The 24,239-nt window shown below is 46.9% G+C and overlaps 1 protein-coding gene across 2 annotated transcripts in view; it reads left to right on the top strand.

The window, feature by feature from the left end:
* Positions 1 to 17,814: 17,814 nt before the first annotated feature.
* SNX9 (sorting nexin 9) overlaps positions 17,815 to 24,239 on the top strand; it is a 1,580,311-nt gene continuing 1,573,886 nt past the window's right edge. Inside the window, exon 1 of one of the 2 annotated variants that reach the window (XM_069607724.1) lies at positions 17,815 to 18,062. In XM_069607724.1, the coding sequence (XP_069463825.1) occupies positions 18,051 to 18,062 (12 nt within the window). In that variant the 5' untranslated portion in view covers positions 17,815 to 18,050. The remainder of the gene's footprint in view (positions 18,063 to 24,239) is intronic. The other variant, XM_069607723.1, reaches the window with a different exon arrangement.

Below are 24,239 nucleotides of genomic sequence, written 5' to 3'. Positions count from 1 at the left end.
CACAATGTGTATAAAGTTATGGAATTTTAGGCCGAATTTTCCATACTCAAAATTCCTAAAAAATATTAAACGGACAAAACAATGTCTCATAGATTGCAGAGTTGGAGTGCTATGCTCTACATGAAATTTGTAACCTGTTTATGTACTTTTCTAAGAGATTTCAACTGTATAAATGTACCGTTTGTGGCAAAATTGGATTTTAGCTAAAGTAGCCGTGGGAGGTTTTTGAACATTGTAAAACTCACATCAAAAATCTGACTCCTGCCCTTTAGATCCAACCAGCTAAGAGTGAGGCAGAGACTAGCACCCCTGACCAATCCCGTGGGGTAGAGGTGTGTTTAGTTAAGCATGCCCAGACATATACTTTGATGATGTCACTATGCATTATAAATAAGAGTCCCTGACAAGACTCCTGACACATGCTCTTCCTGATTTTTCTGCGCCGGTGTTCCTGTTCCATTCATCCTACTGAGTCCAGATTCCAACTACAAGGCCTAAGCATTGCTAACCCTTCCAGCAAGGCCTTAATTCTAAAATCCCAAATAACCAAAGGGATGAAAGCTGTGGTATTTTTGGGAAACATCCTGAGACCAGCCTGGCTTGCTACCCACTAATTGCTGCCCACTAACTGCTGGCCACTTACTGCATCCAGCGGTACCTGTGCCATCCAGCGACAAGAATTACCATCCGGTGAACTGACCTTGCCCAGCTGTCTTTTGCTCAGCTATCCTTTGCCAGGCGTGCTGCCGTGTGGTGACCAAAACCTGTTGATGGTCCAAAATCCCAAAACTAAAAGTGGACTGTAAGTATAATCCCTACCCCATAGAAATCCATAGTCTACCTTGTCTTGCATTTGTCCTTCTCCCACTCTCTAAGCCATCCTATCCTTATCCTGGTAACTTGTTGAAACTGTAGAATTATCTGTGCAACCCTGCCCTTGATTTCTAGTGCTAGCGCCATCTCTATTTTCATTTTTGACTGGTGTAAAATATAAGCCCTTAGTAATATTTCGAGTAATCCAATTAATTTCCATATATTTTATTGTTGGGGTTGAACACTGGGGTGGTAAGGTTGACCTTGCGAATCAACCTTGGTGCTTACTGTGTTCCTCTTCAACAATATAGTCTAGACAATTCATTTCAAGTAACATTTGCCATTCTTTCTAAGCTGAAGTTTTCATTTTGACCGCTTTATTTTTCGAAAACTAAACCCCATTTCAACCTGAAAATCTCATTCAAATCTTCTACTATCATCATTCTTTCACTTCTGTAATATCCAATGAGGTACCTCTGTCCCCCAGACTAAAAACAACATCACGATTTGCAATATTTCACCCGTTTTTTAAAGAAACCGTTTGAGTAAATTTACACGGAAATTGAAAGGAAATGCAACTTTTACATGTGTCATTTGGCTGCAACATGTTTTAACCCTTTAAGTGCCATGGGTCGCCCCCTCCACCCCCCAGTGCCAAGGCCTTTTTGGTGATTTCGGTATGTCGCCATTCAATGCCTTGTAACTTTATTGTTACATGAGATATCTCGGCCAAATTTGGCCCTTTTTTTCCCACAAGTAGGCGGTCCTAACACCACCCAGGAATCCTAGGTTTCTGTAGGGGGGTGAGAGAAAATAACCAAAAAGGGCGAAAATGTTGTGATTTTTCAAAAAATGCCAATAAAATGATGTACAAAGAAGCCTGTGGTTTTTTCCTTGTAAGATCTAGGAACAAATGGTTTTCTGTGCTGAGTTCCCCAATTTCCTGGCTTTCAAGAACAGGTTGAGTGGAAATGAAATACAATTATTTTGATGTGGTTATCAATCGTTTTGTGAGAGGTAGGCGATTTTGGCAATTTTTGCCAATTGGACATGCATGGACCGAATGGAAGAAAAGGGTAGGAAAGCCGAACTGGCGGACAGAAAATGCCATAGTTTGGGGAAAAAGCAGGAAAATGACAGAAAAAAAAGGTATGTGGTGGACATGGTTGGCTTGGTACGACAATGGCTTCTATGAATTTTGAGAAAAACAATGCTTCGCTACATTCCCCTGCCTCTTGTAGTTAGGAAAGCACACATATTTTGTAGTGTTTCACAAAACAAGCAATACCACAAGCCAAACACTGAGCCATGGTACACAGGAGTTTTATGCTTGCGGACTGATCAGACGTAATTAGCATGTGTAAATCAGGAAAACCAATGTGGCGAGGAATGGCAAGCATACATTTTTTTGAAAGAGCACAGGCAGACCTTTTCAAGAGTAGGTGACTTGTGCAGGTTACAAAAGTGTATGGTGCCTAAAGCAGCGACTAAATGTAGGGTACATTTGGGAAATGAAAGGGTTGTGTGACAAACGGCAATAGCAAATGGGTCGAAATGTTATGAAAACCACACAAAAACATGTCAGACCTTCCTGCGTTCCCACAGGTGCCCCGATGAAAACGGTACCTCACATGTGTGGGTGCACCTACCTGGGCGCCAAGGGGAAAGCCGAAAACACCCCAAACCCCAAGTCTTTTCAAACAGCTGAATTTCACGATTTTTCCAGATGGGCACACCATAGAGATATGGGCCTCAGGTGTCCAGGCCACCAAGGAAAACAGGGAACCCCATGCGTTTCCGAAAAGAGGACACCCGTGGGAATCCGCAGAGGTCTGACTTGTGCAAATCGGCCCAGATGTATTACCCAGAAACCCCGGCAAAGTCCGAAATGTGGCCAAAAAAAACCATTTTCCACACGTTTCACTTGGTTCACCCACCGAAACACGCCGCCAACAACACATGGCCTACCGGCCTGCATTCCCACAGGTGTCCCGATGAAAACGGTACCTCACATGTGTGGGTGCACCTACCTATGGCACCAAGGGGAAAGCCGAAAACACCCCCAACCCCAAGTCTTTTCAGACAGCTGAATTTCATGATTTTTCCAGATGGGCACACCATACAGATATGGGCCTCAGTGTCCAAGCCACCAAGGAAAACAGGGAACCCCATGCATTTCCGAAATGAGGACACCTGTGGGAATCCACAGAGGTCTGACTTGTGTAAATCGGCCCAGAATGTATTACCCAGAAACCCTGGCAAATTACAAAATGTGGCCAAAAAAAAGAATTTTCAGCACATTCCACTTGGCTCATCCACCGAAACACACCAACAACACATGGCCTACCTTTCTGCGTTCCCACAGGTGTCCCGATGAAAATGGTACCTCACATTTGTGGGTGCACTGACCTGGGCGCCACCGTGAAAGCCGAAAACACTTCCTACCCCAAGTCTTTTCAGACAGCTGAATTTCACGTTTTTTCCAGATGGGCACACCATACAGATATGGGCCTCGGGTGTCCAAGCCACCAAGGGAAACAGGGAACCCCATGCATTTCCAAAAAGAGGACACCCGTGGGAATCCGCAGAGGCCTGACTTGCGCAAATCAGCCCGAATGTATTACCCAGAAACCCCGGCAAAGTCCAAAATGTGCAGAAACCCCGGCAAAGTCCAAAATGTGGCCAAAAAAAGCAATTTTCTGCTCATTTCACTCGGCTCACCCACCGAAACATGCCGCCAACAACACATGGCCTACTGTCCTGCGTTCCCACAGGTGTCCTGATGAAAATGGTACCTCACATGTGTGGGTGCACCTACCTGGGCGTCAAGGGGAAAGCCGAAAACACCACCAACCGCAAGTCTTTTTAAACAGCTGAATTTCACGATTTTTCCAGACGGGCACACCATACAGATATGGGCCTCAGGTGTCCAAACTGTGATGCTGGAAATGCATCGGAGGGACAGGGCCTCAGTATCCTTGTCCTTTACTGCCTTTTATTATGTGTTCTGTCGTGTTTTCCGTGCAGGAGTTCATGTGGGACTCCAGGCGGTGCAGCTCTCTCTTTTGGTTTAGTGTACAGACCCATGTGATACCCTTATAGCACCCATGGGTGGGGGTACAACCCTGTGCCCCTAGTGTATGTTTTTGGGCACCTGTGTGTGGCCCACAGAGCAGGATATGGGCTGGTGGCAGCTCCATGCTGAATTTGACAGGTGCTCCTGAGTATCCTCCATTCTGGGATACCCAGGCCCTTCCATTGGAATCAGTTGATTCCTGATAGGAAACAAGAAGGTCCCTGTGGCCTCTTGCTTTCTATTGCTTGTTACCTTGTTTTCCCAAAGTCCTGGGAAGCCCTGACTCTGTCCCTTCCCCCTGACGGGCTGTTGGGTGGAAGTACCATATATGGTGTTGTTGTGAAGTCCAGGCCAGACTGGCTGGAGCCTTCCCAGTGACTGTATGTTGTGGGTACACCCCTTGGGTGGGACCTGGGTGAATGGAGTGTGACGAATACGCATTCTGTGTTGTGGATGTCTAGTATCTGGTGTTTGACACAACGACGGAGACAGCCCTGCCCGAAACTGGTATGAATGCAGTGTGGAATGTTGAATGGCTGGGTCTTTGTCCCAATACACATAAATTGTTGTGTCTCGAGAGAAGTGAATGGCCTGAATGCACTATGCACCTGATTGGATGCCTGCCTGCATGAATGCCCTTCTGACCAATTGGTTGCCTGAGTGTGACCCAGAAGAATGAATGGCAGATCAACTAGTATATCTGGGGACCTCTCGCTGCTAGAATTTGTGTTCAGAAGCTGAAGAGAAACTGGAGTAAAAACTTAAGCTTAACCTTGAAGCCCTGCTGGAAGAGAAGTCTTGCTGTTGCTCTACTTCGTCGATCTGAAAGCTACTGTGTCTCCAAGGACTGACCCAGAGAGGACCTGGTGAGGCGCCCTCTTCCCGAGCTATGAGGGACCATCGTGCAGCAGCTGATCTTTGCCAAAGCTCCCTGGTAGACAGACCTACGACAGGCTGCCGACCGGAGAAGGGGACTGCTGCGGAATCCCAAAGAGAAGCGCCCGGACTGTTGTCTGCCACCGTCGACGACCGCCGTTGCCAACAGGAGCCGCCGTGCTTCCGTTGCCTAAGTAACATTTGATCCAAGGACGCTCTCACCTGCACCGTCGACCGCTTTGTCCCGCCAGAGAAAGTCGAGGCCGCCGACGCGCCGAGGAGCATCCGCCGGTGGGTTTCCCGCCACCTGACGACCGCAGAGACACCGAACGACTCGACGCCCTTGCTGGGCCATAGTTCTTCACAATCTCTTTGCGGTCCTGAACTATCGTCATCTAGGTGCCCCGCACGCCTCTTCCTTGCAGGGCGCCAATGCTTCGTCGTCGCCGAGCACTGCTAGGAATGAAGCTGCCGCCTCGCCGTCATCGTTCACCCCTTTTTCTTCCTGGGATCTCGACGATCCGGGAGTCACTCAAGAAGGATCCATCGACGCCTCATCGAAGAACTCTGCTCTACCAGGTATATTGGGGGGGCAGAAACCTTATAGAAGGGAATAAGACTTATTGAACAATATATGGACTGGGCTTGTGATATATCTTTCATTTACAGGTTACCCAGGTGGTGGGATCTCCACACAGAATTGTGCCTAGTTGGTAGGGTCAATATTCTGCCCATTGTTCTAACCAACTGCTTTCCTCCTATATCTATTATTGGTTACTTTCATTCCTTGATCTGTGTGACATTTGACCAGAGTATAGCTGATGCACTTTAATGAGATCTGATTATAATTGTGGTACCACTTAAGAACTGAATATATTTGCCATTTTGGATTTTCTGAGCACAAAGTGAGTTATTGTGATAGTGTACATAACCTTGAATATTAATTATATAAAGACTGTGTTTTAACTAATACAGTGTGCGGACATTCCTTTGTGGGGGCTTGGGGACTACACTGTACTTAAGAACCAGCCTGCATCAACTCCTGAGAAGCTAGGTCTTGATTGCTCGACCAGCGCTACCCTATAGAGACTCTTGGCTGGGGTCCTCTATGCCTCTCCTCTGCCATATTGTCAGACTGTTCCCTTTCACCACCCTGCTCCTCACCTGAGGTTTCCTCTTCTCTGTCCTTTGAGTGTTTGGAATGCTTCTGGAGAGCCTTGGTTTCATCCTTGGTAGGCTTTCCTCTGGACTTCCTGTCATGTAAATAGGGCCTGTCTCCCTCGGAGGCCACCTCGACAGGAAATGGAACCTGTCTTGGGGGGCCCCAAGGAGCCAAGCCCCCGTGATAGGGAAAAGGCTGATGGACGGCAAAAAACCCTGTGGAATGTTCAGGAGGTGGGTCTTGGAAGGGGATTCTTCAGCGGCAGGAACCGGATGATTATAGATCCAGAGTAGAGCGCAGGTAAGCAGTGGTTTAAGGTAAGTCCATTCCGTCTTATTGACAGCGATGAAGAAATGAAGCGGAGGTTGAGGAAAACTGGATCCAATACAGTGTAGTGGTTGCTGGGTACAGGAGTGAGGAACAAATGCAGAAGGCCTTTCAATACAAAAAGTTGGAAACAGAAGCTGAGTTGAAGAAAGAGGAGTTGGCACAGCAAGTGATACTCAAAGATAGAGACACTGAGCACCAAAGAATCCAGCTAGAGAAAGCTAGAGTGGAGACTTCAGCTAATCCAGTTGAGAGTAGCAGGTCCCCAGCCACCAAGTTTATGAAAGATTTGGTTGGTGTGTTTGTGGAGGGTTCAGATATCCTACAATGGATTGAAGTGTTTGAAATGGCTTGTGCAATTCATGAGATTGATAAGAGAGATTGGGCTAAGTGTTTGTTAAGCAGAGTGCCTCAGACTGGATAAGACTGTATTCTGAAACTGAGTGTGGAAGAAAGGGGTCAGTATGAGTGTATGAAGTCTGCTTTGATTGCCAAGTTTGGCAAGCCACCTACCCAATACCTTAAAAGGTTCAGGGATTTTAAGAAAAGAGAGAATGTGTGTTGGGTTGACTGGGTGAGTACAGGGCACATGAACATGATGGGGTGGACTGATGGTTACAAAGGGAAAACATTTGTTGAATTGTCCCACCTTTTGTTTTTTGAGCATTTTTCTGAAGCCCGTTTACCAGAGCTGTGTCAGTATGTTGCTGATCAGAACATTTTGCATCCATTTAAGCTGGCTAGGTTGGCTGACAAGTGCGTCTCCCACCGGGTGTCCCCTAAGGACTCCAGTGGGAAGGACAAGGACAAAGAAAAGGGGGCCTCTCAGAAAGCTGAGGAGTCCCAGAAGCAATCACATTCGAATACACCAAAACCTTCTCCTAAGACCCAAAAATCTAGTGGGGATAAGTCATCTGTGGGTGGGAATAAGACTAGTTGTCCACCTGCTGCAAAGCAGGCTCCCAGTGGTTCCAGTACCGTACCCCGCATTCCTGGCACTTGTTGGGAATGTGGGGCTCTGGATCACAAGAAGGGTGACTCCAAGTGTAAAGATAAGGCACTTGGAGTACAGGCTGTCCGTCTGAGCTACACTTACCCTATGTCTGAGGTGGAGGCCACCATCCTCCCCTCCTCTACAGGAATCACCTTTGGTGCTCCTGTAGATATTTCCTTACTGTCCCTTGGGGCCTGGGACCAGTAAGCAGAAGTACTGGCGACTATCCCACAGAAAACCCGTAGGTTTTTGAGAATTGCCCTCTTGAATGGCCAGCCTTCTACTGGCTTGAGTGACACTGGGGCAAGCATGACAGTGGTGGACAGGACCCTGCTCAAGCCAGAGGACTATGTAGGTGCTCCTCTGAGAACCACCAGGTTAGCTGGTGGGCCTCCTAAATTATTGCCTGTAGCCTTAGTCACACTCACAATTGGAGACAAGACAGCAAAGCTTCCTCTCCTGGTTCAGGACAATGGGCCTCATTCCGAGATTGGAGGTAGCCATGGCGCTATTTGCGCCATGGCTGCTTCCAATACCGGGTCCGGCACCGGTCTGGTTGAATGGGGACTTACCGGTTCATTCCAACCCTGGAGGAACCGGTAAGTCCCCATTCACCAAACCATTCCCCATTCCCATTTGAGCCCCCATAGGGCTCAATGGGAATGGGGAAGGCGCTAATAACGGGCCCGCGAATAGCAGGCCCGTTATTAGCACCCTGGTCCCTTAGCGGGACCCGTAAAGGACGTGTGGTCAGACCACACGTAATTTATGGTTCCCACTAAGGGACCTCGGAATTGGGCGGTAAGGGATTACGGCACCGGTCTCATTACTGTCACTAGGTCACAGGTGACACGGCCTGGCTGTGAGTCAGGTACCCGAGCGAAAGGCGAGGCCTAAAGCAAGAAGGCCACCTCTGTGAAGGGGGAGCCTTCTCTTCCTGCTGTTCCTACAGCACCCATTACGATCCATGCTCTTGACGGGCTGGGTCCAGTAGAAAACCCAAACTCAACTCCTGAGGGAGAAGAGACAGAAGACTCTCCTGTGGAAGAGGTTCTCAACCCAGAGGACCACCCCGACCTTCAATGCCTGTTGGCTGAAGGGGGATCCTCCCGGGCGGACTTCTGTAAGGGGCAGAGAGAGTGCCACTCTCTCGAGGGCCTGTGGAAACAGGCCCTGTCCCAGGCACAGGGAGAAGTGCCTAGGACATTCCGGATCTATTGGGAGGGTGAGCTCCTTGTTAGTGAGCCCACTAAGCCTGAACCTGGTGCCCTCAAGTGGTTGGTGGTACCCCAGATTACCTTCCTGCTGCAGTTGGCGCATGAGGTGCCCTTTGCTGGTCATCTTGGTACCAAGACGACTAAGCAGAGGCTCTCTGCCCATTTCTACTGGCCTCGGATGGGAGTAGAAGTGGAGTCCCACTGCAGGATTGCCCAAGTTGTCAGGCAAGACTGGAGGCAGTGTCATTGCCCCACTGCAGCCATTGCCAGTGGTTGGCACACCATTTGAGAGGGTGGGCATCGACATTGTCGGTCCCCTTGACCCTCCCACTTCAGGGGGACATCGTTTCATCCTGGTCTTGTTTGATCATGCCACCAGGTACCCTGAGGCTATACTGTTACTGCCAAGGTGGTTGCCAGGGCTCTCCTGGGCATTTTCACCCGTGTTGGATTCCCTAAGGAGGTTGTCTCTGACAGACAATCCAATTTCATGTCTAGTTACAGGAAAACCATGTGGAAAGAGTGCGGGGTAACCTACAAGTTCTCCACCTCTTACCATCCCCAGACCAATGGTCTGGTTGAGAGATTTAATAAAACTCTCAAGGGCATGCTTGGTGCTTTGGAAGAGCCCCTAAGGGGGAAATGGGATCTCCTCCTGCCATGCCTGCTGTTCGCTTACAGAGAGGTACCTCAAGAGAGTGTTGGTTTCAGCCCCTTTGAGTTACTCTTTGGACATCCCGTGAGGGGGCCCCTTGCCTTGATCAGAGAAGGTTTGGAGGCCACCCCTACAGGTCCCGCCAAGCAAGTGGGGGACTATGTGTTAGGCCTCAGACGGAGGATGGCACAGATGATGGGTCAGGCAACGGCAAATCTCAAGGCCAGCCAGGAATTGAATAAGTATTGGCATGACCTTAAAGCCTCGCAAGTGGATTGGACTCCGGGACAGGAAATCCTTGTGATGGAGCCTACCAAGCCTAGAGCTTTGGTAGAAAAGTAGACTGGACCCTTCAGGATCATCTCCAAGATGGGCAAAGTCAATTATCTGGTTGACAGGGGAGTCCCGGGGGTAGCCCCTTAGGTATTCCATGTTAAAAGGCTCAAGCCTTTCCACAGGCAAGCAGAAGTCTCATGTCTCTTGCTAGCTTCAGAGCAAGAAGAGGATGAGAGCGAGACCCTTCATGATTTGCTCCATAGCAACCCTCACGATGGCTCAGTGGAGGGAGTACATCTCTCTCCAGATCTGATGACAGAGCAGCAGAAGGCCTGCAGGGCTTTGCTCCGGCAGTATGCCTCTCCGTTTTCACTGACACCAGGCCTTACACCGTGGTGTAGGCACGAAATTGACACTGGTGACAGTGTGCCGGTCAAAAGCAGGTGCTACCGTATGTCAGATACCGTTAAGAACCACATCCAGGCTGAGGTTGCCAAGATGTTGGATCATGGTGTTATTGAACCCTCAACCAGTTCCTGGTCCAGTCCCGTGGTCCTTGTCCCCAAGGCAAGTTCCCAGGCAGGTACCAAGGATTGGAGGTTCTGTGTGGACTACGAGGAGTCAATGCCGTCACCAAAACTGACGCGCACCCATTGCCCAGGGCTGATGAGTTCGTGGACACCATAGGTGCTGCCAAATTTGTGAGCACCTTTGACCTTACCTCAGGTTATTGGCAAATAGCTCTGACGGACCATGCCAAGGATAAGACGGCGTTCTCAACACCAGAGGGACTCTACCAGTTTATGGTCATGCCTTTGGGGTTGAAGAATGCCCCTGCCACCTTCCAGAGATTGGTCAACCATGCGCTCAGTGGGCTGGAGGCCTTTTGTGTGGCCTACTTAGACAACATTGCCGTCTACAGTTCCACCTGGGAAGAGCATTTGACACATCTGGATTAGGTGTTGCAGGCCTTGAAAAGGGCTAACCTCACTATCAAGGCCACCAAGTGCCAGATAGCTCAGGGGAAAGTCACATATCTTGCTCAAAAGGTAGGAAGGGGTCAAATCCAACCTCTCCCCAGTAAAGTACATGATGTACAGGACTGGGAAACTCCCACTACTCAAACCCAGGTCAGAGCCTTTTTGGGCCTCACTGGGTATTATCGCAATTGCATGGCAGACTATGGAACCATAGCTGCACCCCTGAAAGCTCTGACTTCAACCAAACAGCCTAGGCCGGTTAATTGGACTGAAGACTGTCAGAGGGCCTTTGATGACTTGAAAGAAAGTCTGTGTAGGGCACCTGTGTTGTGTGCGCCCGATTACAGCAAGCCCTTTATTGTTCAAACTGACACCTGCGACACTGAAAGTGGAGCGGTCTTGTCCCAGTTAGTTGACAAAGGGAGGGAACATCCTATCATATTCATCAGTAGACAACTCCAGGGTAGAGAACTTAGGTGGGCTACTGTTGAAAAGGAATGTTTTAGCATAGTTTGGAGCCTTGGGTGTTTTAGGCCCTACCTTACAGGGTCTACCTTCAAGGTCCAAACAGATCATAAGCCCCTGAAGTGGCTTATGCAGATGAAAGGTGAGAACCCGAAACTGCTCAGGTGGTCCATTAGCCTGCAAGGGCTAGACTTCACCATAGAGCAAAGACCAGGGAAGAGTCACGATAATGCAGATGGCCTTTCCAGAAGGTATGTTGACCGTCTGGATGAGGGTGTCTATCTCGTGGGAGATTAGGCACCCTAACCTCAGTCTGGAGGGGGGGGGGGGCGACTGTGATGCTGGAAATGCATCAGAGGGACAGCGCCTCCGTATCCTTGTCCTTTACTGCCTTTTATCGTGTGTTCTGTCATGTTTTCCGTGCAGGAGTTCATGTGGGACTCCTGGCGGTGCAACTCTCTCTTTTGGTTTGGTGTACAGACCCATGGGATACCCTTATGGCACCCATGGGTGGGAGTACAACCCTGTGCCTCTAGTGTATGTTTTTGGCCACCTGTGTGTGGCCCACAGAGCAGGGTATGGGCTGGTGGCAGCTTCATGCTGAATTTGAGAGGTGCTCTGAGTATCCTCCATTTTGGGATACCCAGGACCTGCCACTGTAATCAGTTGATTCCTGATAGGAAACAAGATGGCCCCTGTGGCCTCTTGCTTTCTATTGCCCGTTACCTTGTTTTCCCAAAGTCCTGGGAAGCCCTGACTCTGTCCCTTCCCCCTGACTGGCTGTTGGGTGGAAGTTCCATGAATGGTGTTGTTGTGAAGTCCAGGCCAGACTGGCTGGAGCCTTCCCAGTGACTGTATGTTGTGGGTACACCCTGTGGGTGCGACCTGGGTGAATGTAGTGTGTGACGAATACGCATTCTGTGTTGTGGATGTCTAGTATCTGGTGTTGTCCTCTTTTCGGAAATGCATGGGGTTCCCTCTTTTCCTTGCTGGCTTTGACACCCTAAGCCCAAATCTGTAGGTTGCCCACATGACCAAAATGTGCTGTGCAAAAGGAAAAGGGTAACCCACTGGTAACCCCGAGCCTTTCGGCACAGCACATTTTGTGAACAATTGGGATGCATTCAAGGCTGCCATTAAAAAAAAAAGACTTTGCGCAGAAAACATCTGGATGACCTTTATTCCCAGTTTACTCTAGGTAAGCAACATTATCATCATGATTCTAACTTAACTAATCTCCATAAGGTCATAAGCCTTACGCTTCCAAATCAATAACGAGATTACTGACCTAGCTGCAGGGACCATTCTTAAATATAAAACAAAAATTTACCAAACATCCAATAAAGCCGGCACAGCGTTAACCTCTTACTTGAAAACAAAAAAAAGAAACATTTCTCATTTCCCACATCACCATCCCGATGATATAGTGAACTGTTTTTAAAGGTTTTATACTGATTTATACACCCCTGAGAATTCTATTCCCCATAATAATATTATTTAATTTCTTGATAACATTAATAGATACTCATACCCTCAATCAGATTTCTCCCACTTAGATAATGACATCACCCTTTTAGAGATCACCAGAGCCATTAAAGGCTTGGGTAAAGGTAAGGCCCCATGTCCAGATGGTCTCTCCACAGATTTTTTGTCCCAAGCTTAAAATTCTCTTATTTTATTTCCCAAAAATCCTCATCGGGTTCATTTTCTGAAGCCCTAATTGTACTTTTCCCCAAATCTGATAAGGAACCCACACTCCCCGGCAATTACCGGACCATTTCCCTTTTTTTTTAATTAAAATGTTTTATTGGCTTAAGAAAAACATAAAATCAAGAACAAATACATGTTACATGACCCTGTTAAATAAAAAAACCTTTAACACTTTAACATTACAAGTCAATCATCATCCTTCTTTCAAATGATCTTCTAGTTCTAGGAGGTAAGAGAGGACCGCAAACCCCCATAACCTCTCCCTTCCACGATAGCAGAAACTCCAACATTTTCATTGTGGCAATTACCAATCCAGTTTGCTCACCAGTCAGTACCCATTTCCACCACTCCATCGGGCTCAGGGTCGTCACTTTTCCCATATGGTATTTCAGAAAAAGAATTCTGACTTGGACCAACGATTGACAAGCCATTATCAGATGCATTGGACATTCCATCATTTCCGGCATTTTACAAAATCTACACCATGAGTTTAGGACCCCAGGCAACTTCCTCCTCCACTGTACTTCCCTTGTCTCCAAGATGTTTAGATGACAACGGAGAAGGAGGTTTCGGATCTTAGAGGAGGGGAATTTGTGAGGGTAAATTGGAAGCACAGACATACCCTTTCCATCCTCAATAACCAACCGACCCAATTTGTCTTTCCAAAACCGCTCTTCTGTATCAATCCCAGGCCTGGAACTTTTTCTTCACGTTACAGGGGTTTGTCAATAGATCTCCAATCCCAATATCCCTCCCCTTCAAAATGTTCTCCACTTTCTTTTTCCACTAGCCCAAGTATTCATCGCAGATCTCATGCTCCCCTTTCAGTAATTGAAACAGGAGAGTAGTTGGATTTTCAATGCATTTACGGTATAGAGCCATCGTCTTCCATACCACCATGGACTCAAGGGACTGTAATTTCAACTCTAGCCTTATCACAATGGTTGGCAAGCTGTTACGAAGCCCAGACTTTTCCGCCAGAACAGACCCTCAAGCTTATCCCATACAGAAAAGGGCAGATGGAGGATTGCTTCCGCTCCATAGGTTAATATTTGAGCCACTTTCTGCTTATAATAAGCAATTATTGGTAAGAGCGTATATCTCCCATATTTCTTATGAAAGGTCCTCCCCTGATTTATCAATATCGAAAGCCTGGATCAGAGGTAAAGGTAGTGATCTTGTTCACATCTGCTCTTATTGATAGTTACATCAAGATATATAATGGTGTCAACAATCTCTAAGGGAATTCCCTCTACTCGCCAGGTGAACCTTTCACACCTTCTTTTACCTATTGATGGCATAACCATGACTTTCGATTTTTTGGCATTGATCTTCATGCCATTCAGGCTAAGGAAGGACTCAAATGCACTTAATCTCCTTTGCAGACCAATCTGAGTCTGATCTAAAAAGACCAGATCGTCCGCAAAGAGGACCCATGATACCTCCTTCCCATTTATCTTTGGTGGGAAGGCCCTTACTAGTTCTTGTGAGCCAGATCCACTATATACAGACAGAATAGTAGAGGCGCCAGCGCACACCCCTGCTTTAATCCTCTAAAGTTATTTATTTTTTCCAATAGATTCCTTTCTTAGACAGACGGATTCTAACAGATCTATCGGAGTACTTTGTTTCCATGGCTTCGACTAAATCCTCCCGACAGCCCCATCTCCGCAATTTGGCCCATAATTTCTCCATGATGACACCATCAAAGGCCTGTTCTAGGTCCATAAAGGTCAAATATGTTTTCCCTGAGTTCAATGCCCTCTCCTTTAGTAAATTCAATATGAAGAGATTTAGAGTAGTACCCACCCCCTTCACAAACCCAGTTTGACGAGGGTCTAGGATACCACTTTTTTCTGCCCATGCCGAGAGATCCCTCAGAAGGACTGTAGCAAAAATCTCCCCTATGGAATCTAACAGGGCAATAGGGCGATAATTCCTGGAGTCCGCTCTGACCCTTTTTTTAAAATGTGGACAATATTGGCCTCCCTGCAGGATGCTGGTATCGCCCTATTTTCCACGGTCTGTAAAAACACGGCTACAAGCAATTTGGCTCACTAAGCTCTGTTCTTTTTCAATTATTTATTTGATAGGCCATCTGGCCCTGCTGCTCGAGATGAGCTCAAATTGCCTTTCATCATGCCCGCGTCGTGATCGTCAAATACAAAATTCCATCTCTTGGACTGACACTTGGGATCTACCTTCTCCCTTCAATTTGGATCCACAAAAAAAGAAGAATAATGTTTAACCAAATCATCCTCAGAGACCATATTCGACAAATGCACTTCTCGAAAAAAACGAGAAGTGCATTTGTCGAATATGGTCTCTGTTAATTACCGGCCCTTATTAATGTTGAGAGTAACATTTTCACGAAAATCCTAGCCAACAGAATTGAATCCTCACTTACTGTTCTAATAAAATCAGACCAAGTGGGCTATTCAAAAGGACGCAACATCTCTTCCAACGCAAGGCTACTATTAGATGCCATTCGTTTATCGGCCAAGGATAAAAAGGACAAGCAGGGTTACGCAGCCATTGCATTAGATGCAGAAAAAGCTTTCGACCGTGTTAACTGGGACTTTATGTTTCGGTTCTTACAATGGCATGGCTGTGGTGATAAGTTTATCTCCCTTGTAAAATTACTCTACTCTTCCCCTAAATCCTCAAATATGTATCAACAGTCTATCTTCTTCCTTCTTCCCTCTCCTCAGAGGTACATGACAGGGCTGTCCCCTTTCACCAATCCTATACATTCTCTCATTAGAACCACTATTAGAACTAATTAGAAACAACAAAAATATTCCTGGAATTGCAGGAGGAGCATCACATATTAAAATTGCAGCGTATGCCGATGACATGAGAGGGGACAGCCCTGTCGTGTATAGGAAAAAGTAAAATGATTGCCTTAGCCAAATAGAAAGCGCCGTATGATATGGGTGGGGTTAAGTTTCCTGATATTAAATTATATCACTCTGCTTTTCTCCTGAAACAATCTCGATGTTGGTTTGCATGCCCTGAAGTAACAGATACTCCCACAGGGTGTACTTTAGAGAAATATCTTGTTCATCCCCTTGAAATTGCTGACCTTATCTAAATATTTAATCATTCCTCCTCGGCTATCTCTGACCCGATTAAAGCCTCCATTTCAGCCCTACAAATCTTTCTCTTTCCGCATACAAAAACCCCCAAAAAATGTCTCTCCCCTTTACTATGGCACAACAAGAATATTGTGATTAATAAAAGAGCCTTGAATCGGAAATCCTGGTTGAAGAAAGGCATTAGATTTATACAACAAATCATAGACGGCCCTTCGATTCTTTCTTTTCAGCAATTCAAAAACCAATTCGCCATTCCCAACACTGATTTCAACTTCTATAACAAATTAGTCAACTCTTGTTTTGACGACGCACTTCATCATTTTTCTAATGATATTCTCACACCTGATGCCTTCAGACTACTGCAGTTAACCATGCTCTCCGATATTAAAGCTTCCAAATTTTACAGCATTCTCACCTCATCCTTTAAGATATGTTCTGTGCGTTTAAGATGGGGAAATGATTTTGTTTGCACTTTTTATGACCACACATGGTCCCTCCTTTTCTCTAAAATTAAATATAAATCTGTGTCAGCTAATATTACGCAGCATTTCTTCTTCTTTGTACACAGAGCGTTTATTACTCTTGAAAAATTATCAAAATCCAAGAGAGACAACAACGATAAATGTTGGTCTTGTGGCTTTGCTCCATCCTCATATGAACATGTGTTTTTTAACTGCTCTTTTACTTTCAGTGACTGGCAGGATATATGGAAATACCTTAAACTTAATTTTCTGTTGATGTCCCATTAACTTTTTTTAAATATTTTCTTGGGAAGCCTTGCTATCACTACCAACTTGTCACCTGACGCTGCCAAACTTTATGATCTACTCATCATCATTGCACTGAAAATGATAACTGCCAATTGGAAAGACTTTCGTTCCCTATCTGTCAGTGGTGGAATAACATCTGGCACGCACAAAGAATGGAACTATGCATTGCAAACAATCTAAACTGTATTCCTAAGAATAATGCTAAATGGTCTTTTTTCATTCGCTATTTGGATTGTTTTAATGCAACTACACATGGAATGTGAACCTCCACATGTATTTGAAATTCTTCTGATGTTCTATGGATAGATCTACTTGTAAATTATGCCTGATACCACAAAGACTGTGTTCATGAAACTTTGAGTGCCATATCAATCATCCTCATTTATCCTATACCTCCCTCTTCTTCCCTTTGTTTTTTGTCTGTTCTCTGTTGGTCTCCTTGTTTGTCTTCCCCCTATGTACCTACAAGCTTTGCAGTATCCTTTGTTGCAATTTTTCCTACAGTATCTGGTTCCATATCTTTTAACCTTAATCAAATTGCCTATTGTTCATGTTTTACATATTTAGAATAGTTTCAAGGAGCATCTTAATGCTCTTTCTTCTATGATTTTTTATGCTTAATGGATTACTGCACTGTGTTGAAAGATACATTATTGTTATATTATAAAATTCGAATAAAAAGTTTCTAAAATGAAGAAAATAAAAAAGAAAATCCAAGCGTTGACCAGCACTATTAAAACTAAATGTCCCCCTAAAAAAATCCACGAACCGTCCCTCTCATACACGCCCCATAATACAAGCCGAAAGCATTGCAATAAATGGGATTAACCATCGAGATGATCCCACAGATGACAGAGGAGTGCTTGCTCTGATCCTTTTATACCCCCTCATCCCGCCTACCTTTATGAACAAAAACGGATATCACGTAGGTTTGCAGAAATCCATATAGAGACATCTGTTTGACAGCATTTCCCGCAGAAATTATAAAATCTATGTTTCAGTTAAAACTGTTAAATGTTTAGTCTTCTCGGGAACTACTATATGCGAATACGCTGTAATACCCTTTATATATCGTTTCACTAGATTACTTTTTATCTGGCACCCTGAAAAAACTTGTTCTGTAAACCGGTTGATGACATGTAACCGTACTTGTTTGCCTCTCTTCTATTTTTCTAAAGCCAATAAAAGTAATTTAAAACTAAATATGGAAACGTGAGGTAAAGTCACCACCACTGCTACGCACTTTGGCCAGTGTGGATGTGTGTGCAGTACGGTGCAGAGCCAGTTATATATTAAAGCAAAACACGGGAAAGGCCTGCTCCGACTAGGGCGCTGCTGACAGGCTCACGGGCTGCACAGGCAGGCGGGCGGGCGGGGTAAGCGGAGGGAGCTGCCAGTCAGCGTTTTCTGTCAGCCACGAAGAGGCCAATATCGAATGACTCCGCTGAAGAGAGAAGCGCGGCAGGCAGCCACCGACACACACCCCCGGGGAGGCGCATAGGAAGCCGCCGGAGCCTGTGCAGAGTACGAAGGCAGCCCGAGTGAAGAGCCTTGAAACCCGGGAAGGAGGCTCAGCGGAGCAACACAGGAGCCGCCGGCCTGCTCCGTAGAGCAGCCCGGCTGCCCGCAGCATGGCCTCCAAGGTAAGAGGACCCACCAGTGGGTTTGTCTTGGTGGAGGGTATTGCTTTCTCACGCCGGCAGCCTGTTGCGTGAAATTCTCTTTGAACGGGTTGTGGGGCTCAGCAGGTCGGGTGAAGCCCCCACACTCATTGGGCAGGCTGCTCTTTGGCACGGGGTGCCGGGTGGAGGATCTGGCTTCTGCTGGGCGTGGCGTGAAGCGCACACAGTCTTGTGACTCTGGCGGCCAGTCAAGAAGGGGCGGGCGGCAGGAGTGGAGGTTCCCTGTGCCTGCCACTCGGGGGTAAGGTGCACTACACTGTGCCTGTAAACGCAGAAGCCCCGTCGGGCCCTTGTTTGACTTTTGTTTTGTTGGTGCCGTGCCGGTGGCCACTTGTGCTGTGAGTCACTGGTGGGTGCGGTGTAAGGGGGAGGGGCCCGTGCCTGGGAAACCGTCAAGAGTCAATGTGGGTCGAGGAATTCGGCCCTAAGTCAGGGAAGGAGACCCGGCCCGGCTTGACAGCGGCCCACGCAGTACTCTGTCCGTCTCTCCGACATCCGTCACACCTGCCAGCTTTGCTGTGCCCACCCATGATCTGAAAAAAAGGAGGATATTTCTTTTTCCATTCAAAGTCCATTGGTAGACAGTTATTTTCATTCGAGGGAACACAATGGTCAACAAATGACTTGGATCTCATAAATGCAGGCTTACTTTGTGTGCAGGGGGGCAGTGAGGGGGTGGCGGTCCGGGGCTCTTATTTCCAGCCCTGGCACTTATCTCAGATTTTGATCATATTGGGGTGTTTTGGCAAATGTATTATTTAAACTGTCAGTCACACAACAAAGCACAACCGTGTGCACTGGAGATGTCTGCATCCTCAACCGGCTCGTTGTTATTCATGAACCGGATGAGCCACGCTCATGCAGCAATGCTAGGTAGACCTTTTCACAAATAACATTGAATTGGAAGTGGCCCACGTTGGGCCCACATGCTGGCCATGCCTGAACAGTGCCCCAGACGCTCTGCATGATATTGGTGCAGCTTTGCACTGTAGTTATTTTGCATTTCTATAGCGCCTTCTATACCATTGGTATGGTCTGAAGGCGCTGGTAGGTTGAACGCCCTTGGGAACCAAAGTTCGGGTCAGTGGAGAGGTTAGAGAGAGTCCAAAGTAGCGTGTGCGCACCAGGTATGTGTGCAGCTGGTGTGGGATTCATGTGGTAGCTGCTTCTTAGCGGTAGGTGAGGTGGTTGAGAGATCAGGAGTATGTGTTCGGTCTGGCCGGAGTTATCCAGACCGAGTGTGGCAGCGTTAGGCCTGAGGAGAAACGCCTGGCTAGGGGTGTGAAATCAGCCATGTTTACTTAGAGTGATGGGGGTGAGCGGCAGATGTTGATATGAGAACAGTTATACCGAATGGTGTCATAGTATCCCTGTGTTCTATTTGAGTGGTGGTGTAAGGAGAGAGTAAGCTTGGGGTGTGATATGAAGTATGCTCTTTCCAAAGTTCCTTGCATTCCAAAGCAAAATATGCACGTCACGCAATTCCGAGCGGTCAGGTCTGTTCTATGTGTTTTGTTTCTCATCCGCTCTATGCACTGTTCATCCACTCGACATGCTCATCCGTACAGCATACTCATCCGTTTAGCATACTCGTGCGCTCTATATATATATATATATATATATATATATATATATTGCCAAAACTGACCCAGCAGGGTAGATTGACAACAACAGGATAGTCACCAGCCAGCAGCAACAAAAAGGCCAGGCAAAATGCCACTGAAAAGGAGCTTTGCATGTCTTAGAGTGCCAACACATTTAAGAAGATATTGCGGCAGATTTTGACATGCAAGCCAACGTGTTCCATTTGCCACCTAAAGGATTGGAGCAAAATGTTAACGTTAACTGTGTTTAAAGACTCATTTAAATATTTGTCTCATATCACGACTTGAGTATGTTATGTGGTGGATTTGGTATTTGTAAATCACACATCTGTCTTAGTCAGTGCATCCATCACAACAATGAGCCGGTGGGAGTTTAAACCTATATATATATTGGCAACGTGGGGAGCAGTCCTGGTTAGTGGCAACAGGGAACGGGGAGTTTCTTGTCATGGGCATGCTAGCAAATATTTGGGCCCTGGCCCTTTTTTTAAACCAATTAAGCACTACATAAACCCATGCAAACCTGGAACATTGGCACCAGCTGTGTGTTTCTGGTGATCTGATATCGCAAAGGGGAATATTTTTAATTCCAATTATCAATTTTTCATATGTATTTTGCAACTGCTGCCAGTTCGTCAGGGGACCCTTGATTCGTCCCACAGTTTCCTGTCAGTGAACATATTTGTAAGGCCACCTCAGCGCCTCAAATGGAAGTGTGGATGCCATTACCTCGGATTTGGAGTGCATGCTTCCAGAGAAGATGCATTAAAACTGCCACAGGAAAAGCATAGGTCCCACTCTGAACGATTATCTACATACAGTGTGTTCTGATATGGAGCCTGTTGAAGCTGGTGCGGGTGTGTGTGTGTGTGTGCGTGCGCACTGTCTTTTTAACTCCTGTTTCTGCACTGTGCATATTTTCAGACTTGGCACATGGGGTTGGCTCTCTTTACTTTCTTAGGCCAGTGTGAGGACTTGTTCGTGCACCAAGGGTAAGCTCCTTTCTGGGCGGCCCTTCAGCAGTTTCCTGTTCCATGCTCCAGCTGGAGTGATAAGATTGCATACACATGAAAGAGCCTCAAGGGCAGCAGTAGGCCAGTGCCGTGGGAAATAAGCTGATCCAGCCTGTCCCTCACCAACCCAGGTTCTTCACATATCACTCTGGTCTAACTTTCAGGGCCCATCTTTACTCCCACAAACCCTCACTACTGTGTACGCAAATGTACATGTCAGACTAACAATCCTCCCCGCCACACTTTCCCCATTTTTTACTGCCTGTTTGTTTCACCTCTGTAAAGGAAAACAATGTTGGGAGAGACATCATCAACTGTTTGGCTGTGAGAATGGTGTAGAAGTGGCTTTTGTTTCCTCCCCTCCTGAGTGGTCACCCAGACAGGATAAGGTGACAAGCCAAGGAGAATATTACTTTTTACCAGATAAAGTTCACTTGTTTCGCTTTTAAAACGTGTTCTTGTTATAAGGGCTACTTTTCGAGCACTGCAACCAACTATTTCACACAATTAAGTGTACCAGGAGTAGTTCCTTGCAGTAACTGCTGAACCCATATGCATACATTAGTAATGGCCGAACCCCAAACCCTCACCCATAATGATAGGCTCACAACTTGTTTCAAGTGTTGGCAATAAAAAGGCCGTAGGATTTTATTGTACAGATATGGGTTATGACAATAACAATATCACATATCATGATGGTATCATACTTTTGGGCACCGCGTCCTGAGGTTACCCCCTCGGACCTGTGCCGCCGCCTTGTGTCCCACGACTTGTTGTGGGCACCGTACAGTGCCTTGTACTTCTTTTTGTTCTTCTCCCCTTTTGTAGGGTGGGTGGGTTCTGTGGTAAAGAAGCAAGAAGATTTGGAAGACACTGAGTAAACAGTGACCCTCCTGTTTGCTTGGGTCCCCGTTAAGGGTCCACAAACAGATTGTATTTACTCTGAGCATGCTGCTCTCATTTATAGGACCCAGAGAGGCCCTGGGTCTTTGTTGTGTATGTGATGGGGGGCCGCTGTTGTCGCAGCCCCCGGCCGGATAGCCGACTGTCTGACCCCCTGTTGGGGGCAGATCTTTGGACCTGGGCCCTGCCTGATGGTTGTTTCCTTGTGGCGCTTTAGCACCTTGCTGTTTGGAGGAAGGGTGCGATGACTGTTCGCACCTTACCCTTCCGTGGCTTTTGTGCTGCCGAGACTGCGTGTCTCCATAGCTGGGGGGGAGGAGATGAGCAGGCGTGGGGGTTTGGGGCTGCCCCTCTCCCAGCTGCCGACGGTTACAGCAGTTACCCTGCCTCGCTTGTGGGATGCCCATGCAGCATTGCCCATAACTGAGGAACCCATATGCATGCATTAGTAATGGCCGAACCTCAAACCCTCACCCTTAATGATAGACTCACAACTTGTTTCAAGTGTTGGCAATAAAAAGGCTGTAGGATTTTATTGTACAGATATGGGTTATGACAATAACAATATCACATATCATGATGGTATCATACTTTTGGGCACCAGGTCATGAGGTTACCCCCTCAGACCCGTGCCGCCACACGGGCAGGTTCCCGACTGACCGTGTTCCCCCAAGAGTATTCCCTAGAGACAGCCCCTGTGAGCAACCGTTGTATTGATTTCCCGAAAGAAATGTTCCATGCCCTGGTTAGACAGATGGGTGCCGTCATGGAGAAAAAGGTCTGGGTTGCCTAGTGTAATGACTGGGTGTTTTATGAAACCCAGTCCTCTTGTCATACAGAATCTTTCTATTGTCCTGTTCAATTTTCTTCTAGATATGTCTATAGATTTGTAGCAGTTGGCCCCTAGCCATATCTTTCTTGGTAAGATGGCTGAGAAGTATATTTCCGTCCCCCTCCAGTTGTGTAATGCCTGCTAGGGAGGAGCAGATTTCTTCGCATAGGATGCATCTAGCTGTGTTAACTAAATTGTTGCCCCCTAGATGGATGATCAGGAATTCTGGGGGGTCCCTGTATGCCACCAGTTCTGCTAGTTTTTCGTGGATGTCAGCCCAGCGTAGGCCTCTGTATCCCCACCATGAAGTAATGGTGTTTCTGAACGGTGGCCCTTCTTTGGTCTCTTCAGCCCATCTGCCTGTCCTGAAAACGAAAGAGTGGCCAACTATCCATGCTGATCGTAGTGTGGTCCTCGATTCACCTGTTGTTTCTGTGGTGGTGGGAGGAGGGGAAAAGAAAGAACATTTTAGGGCGGAAGGCTATATCAATTTTGGTCTGATATATCTTTTATAACAGTCTGACTTCCATCCCCCTATGTTTTTTAGTAGTTGCTGTGCTAAACCTCCTTGCCATGCTGCCGTGGCGGCACCTATCCTGAAGGAGTGAGTGCTGAATTGTTTGGGATCCCACTCTGCTCTGCTGATTGCTTTTATCAGCACTCCTTTAAATTGGTAGCGGCTTAGGGCCGACGTATCCTTGTTGATTAAAAATCTCTCCCCTACTTTGGGTCGTTGCGCGTAATAGAGGTTGGTGGTACAAACTGGGCAGTTTGTTGCCTCAACAATGCAACAAATATTGATGGTTCTTTTCGCACCCGTTTTCGACTGTTGCATTTCTATGTGAACACTCTCTTGCCTCACCCTGATTTCCATGACACCCAGGCCGTTTGTGTCCTTGGTGCTGGAAGCAATGAGTTCCCCCCCACCCAGAAAGCCCCGAAGTAGGCTAGGAAAAAAGCTGTTTTAAATAACGTTATCTCGTATGGGTGCCAACATATGGCTTGCTATCTGCACCAGTTTGCTGAAATCCAGGGGTCGGCGGTCGTCCACTTGTGGACCCTCTATTCTGTCCCATCCCTTCATTGCGTAAGTGATGAGGGCGTTCTGGGTGAGGTCTGAATCGCCCCGAATTTTTGTAAAGTATGAAATTGCCACTAGGTGTCTTTTTGCCCAATCCCTTTTGAAACCTTGTTCCTGGGCCCATTTTAAAAATACTTCTATATCTTTAATCGTTATAAGTTCTACGTGGTTTACACCTGTGGCCTTAAGTACTGTTTGCAAACACTTACTGTACTGCGTTGCTGTGGTGCTTGCCACCACCCTCTGCCATCTCTGTTAGGAAGCCTGTGAGGTTGTTGGGCATCCCGGCCTGCACTCTCTGGTGCTGGCGTTGATGCCAATGTGTTGTTGGCACCCGTTTTAGAGGTGCCTGGTTTTCGTTGGGCATCCCGGCTTGTGCTCTCTGGCGTTGATGCCGTTATTCTTGTCTTCCCATTATTGTCCAGCATTCTGCTGGTATTGGCGTCATCTGTTCTTGGGCGTGCAGCGCTAGCTCTCAGAATCTTGTCCACTGGAAACGAGATAAGGCATCAGCAATGTTATTATCTGCCCCTGAAATGTGCTTGGCTTTGAGTACAACGTTTACTTGTAGTGTGACTGTTGTAATGGCTCGTAGTACTTTTAGTACTAGAGGGCATTTTGTAGACCTTCTGTTTATGGAGCCCACTACAGCCATGTCATCGCACCAGATCAAAAGTTCCGTATTCACTAGTCGCCTGCCCCAGA

This window comes from Ambystoma mexicanum, chromosome 4q (assembly GCF_040938575.1).
Source record: "Ambystoma mexicanum isolate Mex_15411 chromosome 4q, UKY_AmexF1_1, whole genome shotgun sequence".
Classification (NCBI taxonomy): Eukaryota; Metazoa; Chordata; class Amphibia; order Caudata; family Ambystomatidae; genus Ambystoma; species Ambystoma mexicanum.
Note: the sequence above shows the minus strand (reverse complement) of the source record. Positions and strands in the feature narration are given on the sequence as shown.